Here is a 19,565-nt window from a genome sequence, read left to right as displayed (position 1 = left end):
TTTGGGAGGCCGAGGTGGGTGGATCACTTGAGGTCAGGAGTTTGAGACCAGCCTGACCAACATGGTGAAACCCCATCTCTACTAAAAAAAAAAAAAAAAAAAAATTAGCCAGGCATGGTGGCAGGTGCCTACTTGGGAGGCTAAGGCAGGAGAATTGCTTGAGCCCAGGAGGCGGAGGTTGCAGTGAGCAGGGATAGTGCCATTGCGCTCCAGCTAGGGTGACAAGGCGAAACTGTGTCTCAAAACAAACAAAGTTAGAGACATGAGCACTTCCCCTAATATAAATAAATGCATAAATGAGAGAGAAATAAAACAAGGAAGCCACTTGCTTCTCTCTTACCAGAATGTTTCATAACTTTAATTCTGTATTAGTTCTCTGAGTCTTACTTACATTCTGTACTGGCCAGTAAGCTCCATGAATTCCAAAACCATGTCTCACTCATCTAAACGATTCCTAGAGTATCTAGCTCAGTGTATGACACACCTATCTGCAGTTTAAACTTATCAGAGGGCAGATTATAGTTCCAGTTCACTAATGGGATATCTGAGGCCCTGTAAAAGTTTTGCAACTTGCCCAATGTTGTCCAGTTAAACAAACAGAAGCCATGAATGTACTACCCAGCCTCACCTGACTACAGTGCATCATCTTTTAATTACGAGGTTTACCCTTGATTATTCTGAATGATCAGGAAAACTGCAGAATCCACTACAGCTATAAATTTGGAAAGGTGACATACTGACTCTCAATATAAACAAATTTTCTTTTGGTTACAAATACCAAAAATAGTAGTGAGTATTTAAGTGCTTACTAGGAGCCAGGCACAATGTTGAGAATTTAATTCTAACAACAATCCTACTAGGGAATGCCTATTATTATTATTATTATTATTATTATTATTATTATTATTTTTGACAGGGTCTCTCTCTATCGCCCAGGCTGGAGTGCAGTGGCACGATCTTGGCTCACTGCAACCTCCACCTCCCGGGTTCAAGTGATTCTCCTGCCTCAGTCTCCTGAGTAGCTGGGACTACAGGCGTGTGCCACCACGCCCAGCTAATTTTTGTAATTTTAGTAGAGGCGAGGTTTCACCATGTTGGCCAGGCTGGTCTCAAACTCTTGACCTCAAATGATCTACTCACCTTGGCCTCCCAAAGTGCTGGGATTACAGGCATGAGCACTGTGCCATGCCATGCCTATTATTAAACCCATTTTACAGATGAAGAAGTTGAGGCTTAGAAATTAAGTAAACTGACCAAGGAAACACATTTAGTAACCCTGGAAGAATGAAAATTTGATCCTCATGCTGTGAGACTGAGTTTCTGTTTTTAATGACTTCCATGTGGAAATGACAAACACTATTACATGGCTATCATATATACAAAGTAGCCTCAGAAAATGGGGCCTCAGAAAATGAGTAGAAAGAGAAAGACAACTGCATCCAAACTGCAAGTGCACTTATATTCAGGTATGTCATTCCAGTGCTTTTTCTACAGAGCAGGCGTCTGGTGGGATTCTGAAGCCAAGGCAGGAAGACAGCACAGAAGAGTCTCCCATCTTCAAACACACAAGTCTTTTGAGGGACTTATGTAAGGTACCTGTTTTTCTTAGCAGAGCCCAAACATAATTAAACAAAAACTTAAACATTGCTTTGAGTTGGAAGCTAGAACTGAAGGAGCCTACAGCAGTCCACTCTGCAGTACTGTTCCTGGTATCCACTGATGGCATACCCATCTCTCTCTCTGTTCCCTGTTCATCAGAGCAGCAGACAGACACTCTCAAGAGTCAGTAAAAGCTCCAAATCTATAGCCCAGATGCTACATACACTTCACAGAACTTAGGTGGTCCTTACTGTTAGAGACTGTGAAAAGTGGAATCGTCTCTCTACTCGAGAATCATTGGGCAATTTGAAGATGATCTTGACACTTTCAGGGTCATCAGGGGAAGGTTCAGGGGGCAGGCATTCCAACTTCCTTTCCTTTTCCTCCTGTAAATTCTGCAGAGACACAAAGCAAAGGTGAGGCTATGGCTCAAGAAATAAATACAATGACCATGTAGCTTTATTATACAGTCGTCAGAAGAAAAATTAATGTTTAAGTATTCTAAGAAAAACCTCTTGGGAATAGTCAAAAACAACCTAAATTTAAAGTACAATTATATCTCATGTATTATTTATTATGTCTAGGTATTTATTTGAGAAAAAGGGGAAAGGGAGCAGGGTGCCATGGTATGTGCTTGTAGTTCCAGCTACTTGAGAGGCCACAGCAGGACTGCTTGAGCCCAGGAGTTTCGGGGTGTAGTGTGCCATGACTGCACTAGTGAATAGCCACTGCACTCCAACCTGGGCAACACAGTGAGACCCCATCTCTTTAAAAAAAAAAAAAATACATTGCTAGGGAACAAAAACAACAACACAAAACAAAACAAAAACAAAAAGATAATGAGTAAAATGCCAAATCAGCTAATACTGGTATCAATAATGAATATTTAGGGCCAGGCATGGTGGCTCATGCCCGTAATCCCAGCACTTTGGAAAGCCAAGACAGGCAGATCACGTGAGGTCAGGAGTTCGAGAGCAGGCTGGCCAACATGGCAAAGCCTGTCTCTTTTTAAAAATTTTTATTTAAAAAAGAATGAGTATTTAAATGGTATGAAAAATTTAAATCACCCATAATCACAACATGTTCTATTTTTTTCTTTCCTTTTTCCTTTTGTTTTTCTCTTAGTCTGTTTAAAGTGGCTATCATTTATTCCTTTTACACTTAAGACCAAGATGGCAAAGTCTCGGCAGTTTGGGAACCACAGGGAGTAAAGCCACAGGTCCATTACCCGCCGCCGTCTCTCCTCTGCCAACTTTTGTTGTTGCACCTCCTCCTCCTTCCGCCGCTTACGCTCCCGCTCCTCCCGTTTCTTTCTTTCTTTCTCCTGGTCAGCCCTAAGAGAGGCCAGGTAGGCCTCATCCTGCTGTTGTCTCAGCACTTGGGTCTGGTTTCTTTCTTCCCTGTGAACAGATCAAAAGCAAGAGAAGAAAAACAGCACTCTCACAAGTTCTGTTTTCTTACACTGAAATTTTCTGTGTGTGCGCGCGTGCGTGCGTGTGTGTGTGTAAAAACGGTGATATTCTTAGCAGATGACTATTTCACACTGCCATAAGGGATTCCAAAAGCAAAGCATGGCAGAATCTGAATAAGCCACCTTTTATCTCAGTTTAATTTGGCAGAAAAGAAAACAGCAAGTTGTCCTCTCCTCTTTTACAATAAAATTTTTCCCCTAATTCTAACAAATGTAACAGAGTACTGTTATTATGAAGGGATCATCAACATCATATTTTGGGTTACTGCATTTTTGTACTGATCTCATAAAACCAAAACACACACATATACATCCATATACACATTGTAGCAGATCTGAAAATGTAGAGTTTTCAGAATGATTCAGAGATTCCCTAATCAAAGATAAAACACTATATAACATTTGGCATAGCTCCTATTTTCTCTCCAACAAATTTCTGTTTTGTCTTACCCAAAATATTTAGCCAATCAAAATAGTTGAACAGATAAAACATTCTTGCTTTATACTTTCTTTAAAAATTAAGACAAAATTTACATGCAATGAAATGCACAGATCTTAATGTACAATTCAATGAATTTTGATAAATGTAACCACATAATCACCACTTCAATCAAGAAAGAACATTTCAGTTACCTCAGAAAGTTTCCTCTTCTATACATTTTTTTACACAGTTAAAATAACACTAGATTTATAGGGTTTTGACCTTGCATTTTTCTTTTTTTTGGAGACAGGGTGTTGCTCTGTCACCCAGGCTAGAGTGCAGTGGTGCGATCATGACTCACTGCAGCCTCAACCTCCTAGGCTAAAGCAATCCTGCCACCTCAGCTTACAGACGTGTGCCGCCACACCTAGCTAATTTTTGTATTTTTTGTAGAGATGGGGTTTCACCTTGTTGCCCGGGCTGACCTCAAACTCCTGAGTTCAAGTGATCTTCTTACTTCAGCCTCCCGAAGTGCTGGGATTACAGGTATGAGCCAACATGCCCGGCCTGATTCTGCATTTTTCTAATATGTAACAAGCATGTCCCCATGTTATTAAAAGCTTTCCATAAATTTAAGTTTGTTTAACTTTCTTGAGGGCAAGTTGGCATTACAAATCAAAAGTCGTAAACATATACTTATATTGTCTCACCCAGAAACTGTACTTTCAGGAATTTAAATTTTAATCTAAGGAAACCATCACAAATTGCAAAAAATTATCTCCATGTATGCTATTTATAATAGCAACAAACAGAAAGTAATCCAAAAATCCAAAAAGAGTGGCCTGGTTAAATTATGATGTATTTAGATAATAGAATGTTATGCAGTAATTTTTAAAATGTGGCAGAATATTTAATGATGAGGGAAAAGGCTGTGATACATTCTTACATGAAGAAGGGTTGTAAAAAAGTATTGTCCCAATTTTACAAATAAATGTGTACATATAGAGGGGTGTGTGTTGTGTGTAAAATTAAAAAAATATATAACAATGTTCAAGTGGTGGCAGGATTATCAGTGATTTTAAATTTCTTCCTTGTGCTTTTTTGTGGTTTTAGGATTTCCTATAATTAATGTACATAACTTATGTAATGGAGAGGAATTATAGCCATTCCACTTTTTTTTTTTTACATCAAAGTTCTTTATATTGTATTCGGCTATTCTAAATACCACAATGTACATTCTTGAGCATAGAGGCCTGTCTTTATTTTGTTTATTCATTCATTTGTTTTTTAAAGACAGCGTCCTGCTCTGTCATCCAGGCTGGAGTGCAGAGGCACAATCAGAGATCACTGCCGCCTCCAACTCCTGGCCTCAAGCAATCCTCCCACCGCAGGCTCCCAAGTAGCTGGGACTACAGGCATGTACCACCATGCCTGGCTAATTTTTTCTTATTTTTTGTAGAGATGGGGTCTTACTTTGCTGCCCAGTCTGGGTTCAAGTAATCCTCCTGCCTCAGCCTCCTAATGTGGTAGGATTTCAGGTGTTAGCCACTGCACCCAGCCCTTGTCTTTATTTTGAACATCTCTAAGAACAGATTACCTGATATAGAGTAATTTAGGTCAAACTATGTAAATATTTTGACGATAAATGGGCAAAGCTAAAAGCTAACAGTGGCCTGATGCACAGAAGAAGTCAGTATTGGTAGAGCCCCAGGTCAGCCCTCCAAATTTACAACTGGTCTCTCTCTGTTCCAGAAGGGAACTCCCTTGTACCTTTCTAGGCGTTCTGACACCAGGTAAGTCTGGTTAGCATCCATGATAAATGTCAGTTGGTTAATGAGGTCATCAGGTTGAATGAGGCCTTCTAGCCGTCCCACCACAGTCATCCTTCGATCCTTCAGCATAATCATGGCCAGGAATGGATAGGTGTTCTCTCGTAAAGCCTGTGAGACTGACAAAAAGACCCAACAGATCAAGGGCAGGACTTGACGGTGAAAAAGATCAACCTTAGACTTTTCACAATGAGTGAGAGAGAACTATTTTAATCCTGGTTGAGGAAGACGGGAGGTATCATTTGGTCTCTGCCTTTCCCCACTTCCTAGTTTCTTTCTTTCTTTTCTTTTTTTGAGCCAGGGTCTCACTATGTTGTTCAGGCTGGTCTCCAACTCCTGGGCTCAAGTGACCTGACCACCTCAGCCTCCTGAGTAGCTGGGAGTACAGGCGTGTGCCACCATGCCAAGTTCCTCCCAGTTTTGTAATCTTTTGTTTTTGTTATCAATTTGCATGCCTATCCCTAGGTGCTTGACTAGAATAAGACAGGCTTTCCTGGTGGCGGTGTGGTTGTTGTGATGATGCCAGGGAAGGCTGCAGAGTTCAAGGATAATGTCTACTTGATGGTAGGAAAAGGATCTATAAAGAATCTGGCAGTTTTTCCCTGTACAAGGGCTCAAACCTAAAAGGGCACAAGGCTGCAAGTCTCAGCTTGATGATACTGATGATAATCTCCACCATCGTCTTTTTTCTCTTGCCTAATCCTTTCCTTACCCTTTCTCCCCATGTATCTTTTCTCTACCCGTAAAAAGGTTAGTTTTTCTGTTCCAAAGAAGTTTATTAATAGAAAGTTGAGGCTGGGCTGGTAGCTCACACCTTTAATCCCAGCAGTTTTGGGAGGCCGAGGTGGTTGGGTCATTTGAGGTCAGGGATTCGAGACCAGCCTGGCCAACATGATGAAACCCCATTTCTACAAAAAATACAAAAATTAGTAGGGCATGGTGGTACGTCCCTGTAATTCCAGCTACTTGGGAGGCTAAGGCAGGAGAATGACTTGAACCCGGGAGGTGGAGGCTGCAGTGAACCAAGATCGCACCACTGCACTCCAACCTGGGTGACAGAGTAAGACTTGGTCTCAAAAAAAAAACAAAAAAAACAAAAAGAAAATTGGTTTCCAAATGACTAAACTTTTTACCATAACAGAGTTTTATCTATGTTTTCCTTATGGTGTGAAATAAGAGATTTTATAAACTTCTATTAAAAAAAGTCCTTACCTTCCTTCTACTCACAACCTCCCTTCCGCCCCCGTCAAAGCTGTATTAGAATGGCAAAATGCATGCAGGAATTTGGATGTTTAAAAACAAATAGGCTGAAGATTCAGATTCCGGGATGCAGGGACAACATCTGCCGCATCTTTGGTTCTAAAGTCATGGCACAGTATATGGCATGCTAATATAAACTCAAAGGTTGCTGGATACAAGTAGCCGCAAAAATGACTACATTCTTCCTCACTGGATGCCTTCATATCTTTTACTAAACGCCTAAAAATACTTATCTCTAAAGATCTGAACTTTCCAAATCCATATTAGTACTCAAGGTACTCAAACAACTGACTCACTATGCAAGGGCTCTGTTAAAATTGTTGATGAAAAGAATAAACTCTTCAGTAAAAAGCCCATTAAGATTAAAGGCAAGCTGCTAGCCAAGACTGGATATTTCTATGAATGTGGCAGGCTTTGGCAATGCTGAATGTGAAGAATGGGCTTTAGAATCTGGCAGACCCAATCATATGCTACAACTTGCTAATTATGGCGGGGCACAGTGGCTCACACCTGTAATCCCAGCACTTTGGGAGGCTGAGGTGGGCTGATCACTTGAGTCCAGGAGTCTGAAGCCACATGGTGAAACCCTGTCTCTACTAAAAATACAAAAAAATTAACTAGGTGTGGTGGCGCACACCAGTAGTTCCAGCTACTCAGGAGGCTGAGGCAGGACCATCGCTTGAACCCAGGAGGTGGAGGCTGCAGTGAGCCAAGACTGCGCCACTGCACTCCAGCCTGGGTGACAGAGCAAGACTCCATCTCAAAAAAAAAATTTTTAATTAAATAAAAAACAAAAAAATAAAACTTGCTAATTGTGTGATCTTCAGCCAGTGGCTTAAACTCTCTGAGCCTGTTTCCTAAACCATAAAGTGAAGGTAATATGACCCCCTATCTCTCAGGACTGCTGAGAGGATTAAATGAGACAATATAAAACAGTAACTAGCATCGTATCCTACCACAGAACGAACACTCTTGTAATAAATGGCACGGCATGTCTTTCCAGACTATTCCAAAGATTCTCCAACAACCTGAATGAGGCAGAAGAAACATAACTTACCCCTGTATCCCTCAGGTTTGTTTGTAGAGCATGCCCAGAAGAGCATCCTTGTGTTTATTAGTGAAATAACTTCAGGTGCACAGAGTGTGTTGCTGTGGAAAGGTACGAAAAGGACATGAGAACAACTTGCTGACTACGAACTGTCACCAGAAAGAGTCAGAAAAGAGAAGGAAAATAATCAATCCACTTACCGACAAAACTCATCAGAGTCCTGGTGATCATCTCCATGAAGATAAACCAAAAGAAAGCGAAGCTCCCGTTTGGCATCGTTAAGTGCCTGTGAGAAACAAGATCACTCATTATTACGAAGACTGTGCCTTGAGCTTATATTTAGGCTAAGGGTCCTAATGGATACAGTTATGTATTTAAGAACAAAAGGAAAAAATAAGGAAAAAAGGTGAGCGAGAAATCAGAAAATTCCTGAGCTCCTACCTTCACACCCCTGGCATTGCTCTCCCTATAGAAACTCCATGCTAACAAGCTTTAATGAAAAGGTTTTAGTGTTGTTAGGATTCAAACTGTAACAGACACATGAGAGTAGACAGGCTTACAAATACAGGTTCCCAACAAATCACAGAAAAGTCAGCTGCACCCACAGTCTAAGGAAGATTAAAAACAGGAGAATCTGACCATATGAAAGGGAGGTGAGAATTTTTCTACTTCACAGCTACAACATCCTTGTAAGTAAAAAATAACCGTGAAGACAACCCTGATCCTAGGCCATATGGAGTAGGAATGATGGACTGTACGATCCAAAGGCATTCTAAAGAGCACAGGGTGTAAAAGACTTTCAAAGACTTTCATCCAAGACTCCTGTGCGTGCTTCTGCGTGTGCGTGCTCCTGAGTACACTATACGGTACAACTGCTGACATGGCCAAGGGTGGTCTACCCTCAGGATCATAGCAGAGAGGGTACACGGGAGGTGCTCATCTCACTCATCTCTGTATCTTTAGCACTGAGGACACTGCCTGGCATACAGTAGGTGCTCAGTGTTTGTTGAGTGGGGTGGGAACAGCCACCGAGGAGACTGACTATGATAAAAAGCAGATATGGGAAAATCAAAGCAGGAAGCAAGGGTGAGCATTTTTCTCTTTCTCCAGATAGATTCAGGAATTCTGGAGGCTGCATAATAGAACCCCCTTGTGCCTATTCCCACGGCATTCCCATAGTTTTTCCTATTCCCACAGTGTTAATTCTATGTATTTCTCTGGCAAACTAGGGACATACCTAACACCCACAGAACTCTAATTTTTCCTTCCCTGAATGGTCAGGTCTTGAGTCAAAGGTCTACATAGCTGAGGTTGAATGAGATGTGCTACCCTGAGTCTATGGTCTACGTTCTTGTTCAATTCTGTGAGAGATAAAGAAGATTTAGGCTTTGCCTTCAAGGGGCTTACAGTCTGGTAGCAGAGATTAGACATGAACACAAATAATATAGGAAAGAATATAAAATTGCTATCAAGTTTTAAAAGCTATGGAAGAACAAAGGGAAAGATTAGTATTCTAGATTGTGAGACAGGGGAGGACAGGGCACAACAATCAGGGATAGTTATAAGTGGGGAGTGACATGAGCTAGTTGAAGGACTGGTAAGATTCCAATTAGCAAAAATGTGAGGAAGGCATTCCATATGGAGGGACCAGCAAAAGCAAAGGCACAGAGGTAGGCAAGTATGGACTATGTTCAGGGAATGAGCCAGCTGGAACTGAGGGTATGGTAAAGTAAGTTATGCAGAAAAGACCTCAAAAGAAGGGCAGCATTAGATCAAAGAGGGGCCAGCTACAGGGTTTGGTCTTTTTTTATTACCCCCTGTAAGCACTGAAGAGCTAATTAAGGTTTTCAAGTAAAAGAAGGACATGATCAGTACTGGGCTATGCTTTCCTTTGAGGGTAGAATCATCTCAGTAAGTTGGCATCTACATGGTTTGCGGCACTGACCTGGCTGTACGTTCCCTGGTAGAAGACAGGGTGTGCCCTCCCATATTTCTCTTCAAAAGAGTGCATAAATGAAACAATGTCCCCAACGGGGTCAGTGACCCGGCTGCGAGGGTCAGGCCGTATAAAACGAAGAGCAAACCTGGGGAAGAAGGAATAAATATCACATGAATCCAGCTTACTATAGTGCATATGGAGTGGGCCAATTTGTACAGATTCCTGTAACAGAGCCAGAGGCATCGCAACAAAGGGAGGTGAATGGTCTGTGAGTGGACCATCAAATCCAAGAGTAGAGTCTGGTTCAAAAGCCATAAAGCAGCAAGTGTTATTCTATTGCTTGTTCAGGAAGAATGCAAACTACTGGGATTATAAATTCCAACACTGGCCTACATAAATTCTGAGTGTTTTTTGTGGAACAATTTAGGGCTAGAAGGATTTGGAAGGGAAGACACAGTATCCAAAAAGATCACGTGTCAGGCTATGCATCCAGACTCTCTAGAATGGCACCATCTAAATACTGTAGCCACTAGTCGAATGTGGCTATTCTGAATTTAAATCTATTACATACAATTAAAATTCAGTTCCTTAGTAATGCTAGCCACATTTCAAGTGCTCAACAGCCACATGTTTAATGGTTTTCATATTGAACAGCGGAGATACAGAACACTTCTATCATCACAGAGACTTCTACTGGACAGTGCTTTAGAACAGAGGTCACTTTCTGGTTGTCCTACTTGCTCCTCCTTCTCCTTTGTTTTCCTGGGATTTTGAATATTGAGTTCACAACCCCAAACTATTCAAATTACGGATAGGAACTTCAAATCTAAAGTTGCGGTTATGATTTACTTGCTCTTCAAAGGGGCAAGTACATTTTGCTTGATGATTTATTGTTGATGGTATCCACGGAGGAAGTTATAAAACTGCTCCACAGTACCCTGGCAGATGTGGAGTACTGGCAGCTCTTGTAAAGTGAAGAATACATACCTAATGGTATCACACATCTGTTTCCAAAGGGCCTACCCTATTTGCATAGTACCATTTATTTATCCTTTGGGTTTCCAGAGAAGGCAATGGGACAGAGGCTAATGTGTTACCTAACATTAAACAAGCCGGTTGGATGATACAGCTGCATTAAAATTAGTAATACATGCCATGCATATTTTCCCTGGGAAAGCAAACAATATTCATTTACTTGGAAAATTTTTAGCACAGACAAGGTGACTAAACTATAATACTTTCCTTAACAAAAAGTGAACAAAGTCATTATCCCAACAAATTCCCCGTGTATACAATTCTACTTGGAATTTCTCCCGAGTAATCAAACCAAATTCATCAACACAAACATTCCAGAGCGAATTAAAAGCACAAAATGTAGTAAGTTGTATATGTGGGGGAATGGTTAGAAATTCTTTAGTAGACTGATGTTTTAACTACTTTCTTTGAAATTAAGCATTTTAGAATTATCTCTTAAAGGCTTTATTTTTTTTTCCTCATTATACAATATTCCTACAATCTACACAATGTAGGACAATCAGCTTTTTTTATTTTTTAGAAAAAAACAGAGATGTCAACTTAGTTTTCATTATGATTTTAAAGGTTTCTACCTGTTCATTCTTAAATAAAACGGGGATGGAAAGAGTACTAAGCAATTAATTGATGACCATGAAGAACGTTGCTAAAGCAAGAAAGTCATTAAGCCGATAGCCTCATAAAACACCAAGGGGCCAATATAAAAGGTACTATCTGACCCTTGTACTTATGCAGCTGCTGGACCCACACCTTCTGTGCCCTACAGCAGGGTAAAGGCTGTCCCATATTTGAAGGGAGGTACAGGTTCCCCGTATACACAAGGCCCAGACTACATATCCCAGCTCCATCTGCTCGCCTGGATGCCCATGAACATTTTAGTTCCCCATATCTGGCTCTGGGCCAGATAACCCAAGTGTGACGTGCTAGGAAGTTATGCCCCACTCATTTTCTGGCCCTGGACCCTCTGTAGCTTCCAATGATGAGCTCTCTTAATGGTACATGAAGGAAGCTAGAAGAAAGGTGAAGGTATGAAGCAAGTGGGTATATACATAAAAGGGTCCAGTGTTTGCAACCTAGGGGTTGCTGGAGCAAAGTGAAAAGGTACAGAAGGTACTAGGCGTGGTGGCTCACTTGAGGCCAGGAGCTCAAGATCAGCCTGGCCAACAAAATGAGACTCCATCTCTACTGTCTCTAGTAAAAATACAAAAATTAGCCGGGCGTGGTGGCGCATGCCTGTAATCCCAGCTACTTGGGAGGCTGAGGTATGAGAATCGCCTGAACCCAGGAGGTGAAGGTTGCAGTAAGTCGAGATGGTGGCACTGCACTCCAGCCTGGGCGACGGCAACAGAGCAAGACTCTGTTTCAAAAAAAGAGAAAAAAAAAAAGAAAGAAAGTAAAGGTACAACGGGAGTGTCTAGAGAGGTCCAACTATTGTGGGAGGAATCAAGGGCAAACTGGGTAATCTCAGAGCAAGAGAATTTGTTGGGATTGTGAGTAGTCAGGTGGAGAAGTAGTTTAGGAAAAAAGTTCTAAGGAGTCTGAAGCTAGGAGATGACAGTGGTTAGAAAGGAAAGGGTGTGGACATCAACTACGAAGTGTAGAGGTGACAAATATGGTTGGGGGAGGGGGAGACAATATAGCCAGACTGGTTTTTGCAAACAATAGGTAAGACTGATGTAAAAACAATTTCATTTCACAATGCCTGCCAATGCTTCAACAATTTAAAATACTTTTATACTGTATTAAAAGACAGTTCGGGAAGAGTATTCAATCTCATGACAAATTGGCAAGTCAACATTGATAGAGCATAAAACTTATTTTGGCCTAAATTTGAGCTCTGAAGTCTTACTATTCTACTAACACATAAATCCAAAGGTACATACCTAAATATATCAAGTATCGTGTAATAGGTAAACCGGAATGGAAGCATTATCAAGTAATAACCCCATCCAAGCAGCCCCTGAAAGTCCAAAAACAAAGTTAGACACAATTCTCTCAATCTCCAATATTTTATCAAATGGCTAGGTCAGATTTTCTGACTCTTTTTTGTCCTTCCATGTGATTTGTTCCTCTAAAATACAGTTCCTTCTTCCTGGCCACCTCATCCTTCCTAAGTGCCACCATCCTTGGTCTTATTTCATCTTACTATCATTTTCTTTTTTGCATAATTTTTGTATTAAATCTGCTTTAAGGTCCAGAGCTGTGTCTCCTGCCTATAATCCCAGCACTTTGGGAGGCTAAGGGGGGCGGATCACCTGAGGTCAGGAGTTTGAGATCAGCCTGGCCAACATGATGAAACTCCATCTCTACTAAAAATACAAAAATTAGCCAGGCATGGTGGCATGCACCTGTAGTCCCAGCTACTTGGGGAGGCTGAGGCAGGAGAATCGCTTGAACCCAGGATGTGGAGGTTGCAATGATCTGAGATCGCGCCACTGAACTCCAGCCTGGGGGCAGAGCAAGACTCTGTCTCGAAAACAAACAAACAAACAAACAAAAACCAAAACTGCTTTAATACTTATTTTTGACAGCTACTTATATACTTGTCAAATTCAGTTGCAAGTTAATGTCCCCCAAATGATACATACTCATTCTTTCCTTTTTAGATTTATACATCAAAATATGGTATACAGAAATAGGCCAGGCTCGGTGGCTCACGCCTGTAATCCCAACACTTTGGGAGGCTGAGGCAGATGGATCACCTGAGGTCAAGAGTTCGAGACCAGCCTGGCCAACATGGTGAAACCCCATCTCTACTAAAAATACAAAAATTAGACAGGCGTGGTGGTGGGCGCCTGTAATCCCAGCTACTCGGGAGGCTAAGGCAGGAGAATCGCTTGAACCTGGGAGGCAGAGGTTGCAGTGAGCTGAGATCACGCCACTGCACTCCAGCCTGGGCAACAGAAGGAGATTCTGTCCCAAAACAAAACACACAAACATAAAAACCTAAAATAATGTATATAGAAATAGGAAGAAAGATAATCACTATTACTAACCTTGGACATTGGTATATAAATGTTAAATAATTATATTAACCACAATGACAAATCCCCATATAGCTGCTTATCTTAGTAATAATGCTAATTATTATTGCTGTTATTAATTATTAAAACTAGCATACATCCAGGGCTCTATAGTTTATAAAGCATTTCACGGATGTCACATTGTGTTAACCTGAGACACTTTCTGTGTCTGTGGACAGGAAGCTCTGGAGCCCCACGGCTGACATGGGAATCTGCTACTGTACTTCAGAAAACCACAAAGCACTACTTAGAAACATGTTTTAAAACATCAAGTAGGCCAAGTGCAGTGGCTCAAGCCTGTAATTTCAGCACTTTGGGAGGCTGAGGTGGGCAGATAACTTGAGCTCAGGAGTTCAAGACCAGCCTAGGCAACATAGCAAGACCCCATCTCTACAAAAAATACAAAAATTAACCAGGATGGTGGCGCACACCTGTAGTCCCAGTTACTTAGGAGGCTGAGGTGGAGGACTGCTTGAGCCCAGGAGGTCTAGCCTGCAGTGAGCCAAGATTGTGCCACTGCACTCCAGGCTGGGTGACAGAGTGAAACACTGTCTCAAACAGAACAAAACAAAACAAAAATCAAGTACTCCACAAAAAGGCTTGATGATGGAGAAAATTCTAACTGTTGCAATGTTAAAGGGAATGTTCTCTTAGGATTCTAAATGCAAGTATAAAAGTATAAGAAGTGAGTATAACCCCAAGGATAAGAAAAAGAAAGTCCAAGAAGTTCTTCAGAGTTCATTATCAGGTACACATCTGACTTCCTTCACTAGACTGTGAAAAATTGAATTTGAAATGGGAAGATTGGCTCTTTATTCATGTCTGGATCCCCAGTAGCAAAATACCAGGCTATTGGAGTGCTCTTAAATATCTGTCAAATTTAAGTGAACCACCTCCTTGCTACTAGCCCTTCAAGGCTAATTTCAAAGACGTGGCCAAAGCTCCTACAAAGATTCCATGTACTTCCTCAAAAGTAGTTTAAGATTAAGTAAACTGAAGCAACAAAGAACTTGAGTAAACAAATTGTAACTTAAGAAATAGAAAACACTCTCCAAATAACTGGCAAAGAATAGAAAACAAAAAACTTAGCAGTTTCTATAACAATTCCTTGAGGAATCAAGGCAAAATTATATACCCAAGGGGCCAAGTCTAACTAACAGGTTTACATTCTAAATATTTATTTTGCTCCTGTCACAGGGAGATCAATATAACCAAGTGAATATACTTAAAAATAAAAATGGGGGAAATTCCAGCTATGAAATAACTTGCCCTTGGTTGAGGTCTTGAGACAACATAGCTGTAGATCCTGTGGTCAGCTGTATTAACCTGCAGGGGTCGTGATGGAGGCGGGTTGAAAACACTAGGTACACCCTCTTGTTCATTCAATCTGTCCTGTACAGCAGCCTGAGAAGGAAAACAGAGTAGCAAGAGTTTCAGTGATGCTCAAATCAACCCAGAAAAAGAGGTGAGGCAACTATTGCGTGGTATTGCAAAATAGGATGGCCAGTAATACACCAAAAGGTCACTTGAGGAGTGTACCTTCACGGACCTTTTAACCGGCTATACTGGGAGGCAATGTGGAGAGATGGCTCCAGAATGCATACACAGTAGAGGAGACGAGGAAACTTGTCTGGAAGCTACATTTATGCAGCAAGCACACTGCCTTTATTCAGATGGTATGTATTATTTAGGGTTGCTGGGATATAAAGTGCTTCACTGTACAATCCCAGGAAAAGCCATCCTCAGAGAATACAATGTGGGCGGTAACCCTGGAGTTATGCAGTGAAGCAGTCCTGATGAGTGGCATCTGATGAAGGGGTTTGCAGCAGAGAAGCTTCGGTCTGATCCTAGCTCCATCTCTCAGAAAAGGTGCTCAATGTATGAGCCTTAGGTCAGGTGCGGTGGCTCAAACCTGTAATCCTAACACTTTGGGAGGCTGAGGTGAGAGGATTGCTTGAGCCCAGAGACCACAAATTCGAGACCAGCCGGGGCAATGAAGCGAGACCCTGTCTCTAAAAATAAAAAATAAAGAAGAAAAAAACATGAGCCTCAGTTTCCTTATGTGCAAAATAAAGGAACAATATTTCTCAGAGTTAATCTAAAAATGTAATGAGTTGGCCGTACATAAAGATCCTAATACAACTCCTGCCAGACTACTGATATGCAGTTTAAAACACTCATTCCCTCCTGAACTCTGTCCTTAAAATAGATATTTATCTCAATGTAGTAAAAAAAAGTTGGCCTTACCCAAAGAGATATCTGGCCTTTGCCTTTTGGGAGGTAATCTATGTCAGACCTGATAAGCATGTCTTTGTTACCAGATTTTAGGTTGCAGCTGCAACACCCAGTAGTCTTAGGGTGAAAGCTGGCCATGCCAGAAAGACCAACCATGTGGTTTAGGGTGGGGAACTTTGGACAACTTGGTATCAGTTGACTTGAAGATTGAGTTCAACCATGTGGGCAGCCAAGCAAATCAATCATGCCTGTGTAATGATGCCCTAATAAATACTCTGGAAGCACTGAAGCTTCCCTGGTTGGCAATACAGTAGTCCCTCCTTATCCACAGGGATATATTCCAAGACCTCTAGTAGATTCCTGAAATCATGTATAGTACCAAACTTGAATGCTGTCAATCGGAAGCTGTTTCTCTTCATGTCTTCCACTCAGAAAATGCCTTTTCCATCTTAACTAAGCACTTATCATGCACTGTGGCTGCAATTTTTGCAGAAGTGTGACAACAAAACTAGCATGAATTTCTTTTTCTTCACAATTTCACAAACACAAGCTAGATCTTAGCAACCTCAGCATACATTTTTTTTTTATTTCCTTATTAAGTCAGGAACTTTAACCCTTTTTTTTTCTTGAGACGGAGTCTTACTCTGTTGCGCTGGCTGGAGTGCAGTGACACGATCTCAGCTCACTCCCCACCCCGGGTTCAAGCGATTCTGCTGCCTCTCAGACTCCCGAGTAGCTGGGATTACAGGCTCCTGCCACCATGCCCGGCTAATTTTTGTATTTTTAGTAGAGACAGGATTTCACCATCTTGGCCAGGCTGGTCTTGAACGCCTCACCTCATGATCTACCCACCTTGGCTTCCCAAAATGCTGGGATTACAGGCATGAACCACCACACCTGGCCAGGAACTTTAACCTTTTCACTTAAAAGACACATTTCCTGGCTTCTCTCTGGCATATCTGAGTTGCCAGTATCACTACTCTTGTGCTTTGGGGCCAATATTAAGTAAAATAGGGGGACCTGAACAAAAGCACTGTAATGGCACAACAGTTGATCTGATAACAGCTACTAATTGACTAACACGTGGGTCTGTATACAGCGTGGAGACACTGAACAAAGGGATAATTAACGTTCTGGGTAAGGTAGAGTGGGACAGAGTGAGATTTCATCATGCTTCTCAGAACAGCACGCATTTTAAAACTTATGAATTGTTTATTTCTGGAATCTTACACCTAAAATTTTCAAACCACAGTTGTTTACGAGTAACTGAAACCACAGAATGTGAAACTGTGGGTAGGAGGGGGCTACTATACTTCATGCATATTGTCATACATCTATGCCAAGAAGGTAATGTCTCCTGACTCTGCAGGAGCGTAGTATGCAAGCTTCATGTCCAAAATCCTTTTAGTATGCAAGCTTCATGTCCAAAATCCTTTTAAGACTCTGCCCCCTTTTTCTCTTTTTTTTTGAGACGGAGTCTAGCTCTGTCACCAGGCTGGAGTGCAGTGGTGCAATCTCGGCTCACTGTAACTTCCGCCTCCCAGGTTCAAGCAATTCTCCCACCTCATCCTCCAGAGTAACTGGGATTACAGGCAGGTACTGCCACGCCCAGCTACTTTTTGTATTTTTAGTAGAGATGGGGTTTCACCATGCTGGCCAGGATGGTCTTAAACTCCCCACCTCATGATCCACCCACCTCGGCCTCCCAAAGTGCTAGGATTTCAGGCATGAGCCATGACACCTGGCTAATTCTGCCCTATTTGTCTCTTCCATCAGCTGCTTTTAATGTATATGTTCCCTATAATAAACTATAACTATGACTGTAACAGCTTTCAGTGAGTTCTAGTGAATTAGCAAATCTGAAGATGGTTTCGCAACCATCTGAAACTGCAGGTGGTTTCAGAAGTGAAAGTGGTCTTTCGGAGGGCAGTGTGCCCTCTAAACTCAATTACTCGCTTCAAACTTGAAATTTGGCTAATATCAAGTAGGCCCCTAGTTTTATAATTCATTGAGGAAAGAATAATCTTTCAACAAATGATGCTGAGATAATTGGATATCCACATGCAAAAGAAAGTGGATTAACCCCTAGATCACACTATACATAAAAAGTAACTACAAATACATCAAATACATCAAAAACGTAAATATAAGAGCTGAAATTATAAAACTCTTAAAACAAGGGTATAAATCTTCATAACCTCAGATTAAGCAAAAGTATCTTAGATATGACAACAAAAGCACAAGCGACAAAAGAAAAAAGTAGATAAATTGGACTTCATCAAAAAGAAAAACTTTTCTGCATCAAATTACACTATCATGAATAGGGCAAGATGGCATGCACCTGTAGTCCCAGCTATCAGGGAGGGTAAGGGAGGAGGGCTTCTTGAGCCCAGGAGATCAAGGTTACAGTGAGCTATGGTCATGCCACTGCACTCTAGCCTGGGCAACAAACCAAGACTCCATCTCTCAAAAAAACCAAAATACAAAAACCACAAACCACTATCAAGAGAGTAAAAAGATAACTCACAGAATGGGAGAAAACATTTGCAAATCAAATATCAGATAAGCGCCAGGCATGGTGGCTCATGTCTGTAATCACAGCACTTTGGAAAGACAAGGTGGGAGAATCACTGGAGTCCAGGAGTTTAAGACAAGCCTGGTCAATACAGCGAGACCCCATCTGTACAAAAAATAAAAAAATAGGCCGGGCGCGGTGGCTCAAGCCTGTAATCCCAGCACTTTGGGAGGCCGAGACGGGCGGATCACGAGGTCAGGAGATCGAGACCATCCTGGCTAACACAGTGAAACCCCGTCTCTACTAAAAAATACAAAAAACTAGCCGGGCGAGGTGGCGGGCGCCTGTAGTCCCAGCTACTCGGGAAGGCTGAGGCAGGAGAATGGCGTAGACCCGGGAGGCGGAGCTTGCAGTGAGCTGAGATCCGGCCACTGCACTCCAGCCTGGGCGACAGAGCGAGACTCCGTCTCCAAAAAAAAAAAAAATAAATAAAAAAAATAAAAAATAAAATAAATAAAAAAATAAAAAAATAAAGTATTAGTTGGGCGTGGTGGTGTGTGCTTGTAGTCCTAGCTACTCAGGAGGCTGAAGTGAAAGGATCACTTGAGTCCGGCAGGTCAAGGCTGCAGTTAGCCATAACAGTACCACTGTACTCCAGCCTGGGCAACAGAGAGAAATCCTGTCTCAAAAAACACAAACTGGCCAGACATGCTGGCTTACACCTGTAATTCCAGCAATTTGGGAGGCAGAGGCGGGTGGATCACTTGAGGCCAGGAGTTCAAGATCAGCCTGGCCAACATGGAGAAACCTCGCCTCTAGTAAAAATACAAAAATTAGCCGGGCATGGGGCACTTGTAGTCCCAGCCACTCAGGAGGCTGAGGAAGGAAAACTGTTTGAACCTGGGAGGTGGAGGCTGCAGTGAGTCGTGATCATGCCACTGCACTCTAGCCTGTGCCACAGAGTGAAACTTCATCTCAAAAAAACAAAAACAAAAACAAAAACTTTCACAGCTCAATATGAAAAAGATAATCAAATTTAAAAACTGGCAAAGGACCTGAATAGACATTTTTGCAAAGAAGATACACAAATGTTCAACAAGAATATGAAAAAATATTCAACATAATTTTAGCCACTAGGGAAATGCAAATCAAAACCACATAGAGAGAGTACTTCACACTCACTAGGGTGAGTG

General features: G+C 41.6%; 1 protein-coding gene across 2 annotated transcripts in view; it reads right to left on the bottom strand.

Annotated features, from left to right (window-relative positions):
* Nucleotides 1-19,565, bottom strand: part of FAF2 (Fas associated factor family member 2) — a 64,505-nt gene that overhangs the window by 7,870 nt on the left and 37,070 nt on the right. For both annotated transcript variants that reach the window (XM_078003942.1, NM_001260898.1), the window contains exons 3-10: nucleotides 14,892-15,026; nucleotides 12,483-12,559; nucleotides 9,574-9,712; nucleotides 7,829-7,914; nucleotides 7,638-7,729; nucleotides 5,262-5,439; nucleotides 2,828-2,999; nucleotides 1,851-1,994 (exon numbers count right to left, since the gene is read on the bottom strand). In XM_078003942.1, the coding sequence (XP_077860068.1) occupies nucleotides 1,851-1,994; nucleotides 2,828-2,999; nucleotides 5,262-5,439; nucleotides 7,638-7,729; nucleotides 7,829-7,914; nucleotides 9,574-9,712; nucleotides 12,483-12,559; nucleotides 14,892-15,026 (1,023 nt within the window). The remainder of the gene's footprint in view (nucleotides 1-1,850; nucleotides 1,995-2,827; nucleotides 3,000-5,261; nucleotides 5,440-7,637; nucleotides 7,730-7,828; nucleotides 7,915-9,573; nucleotides 9,713-12,482; nucleotides 12,560-14,891; nucleotides 15,027-19,565) is intronic.

The sequence above is a fragment of the Macaca mulatta genome, chromosome 6, assembly GCF_049350105.2.
Source record: "Macaca mulatta isolate MMU2019108-1 chromosome 6, T2T-MMU8v2.0, whole genome shotgun sequence".
NCBI classification, from domain to species: Eukaryota; Metazoa; Chordata; class Mammalia; order Primates; family Cercopithecidae; genus Macaca; species Macaca mulatta.
This window is presented reverse-complemented; position numbering and strand designations above follow the sequence as displayed.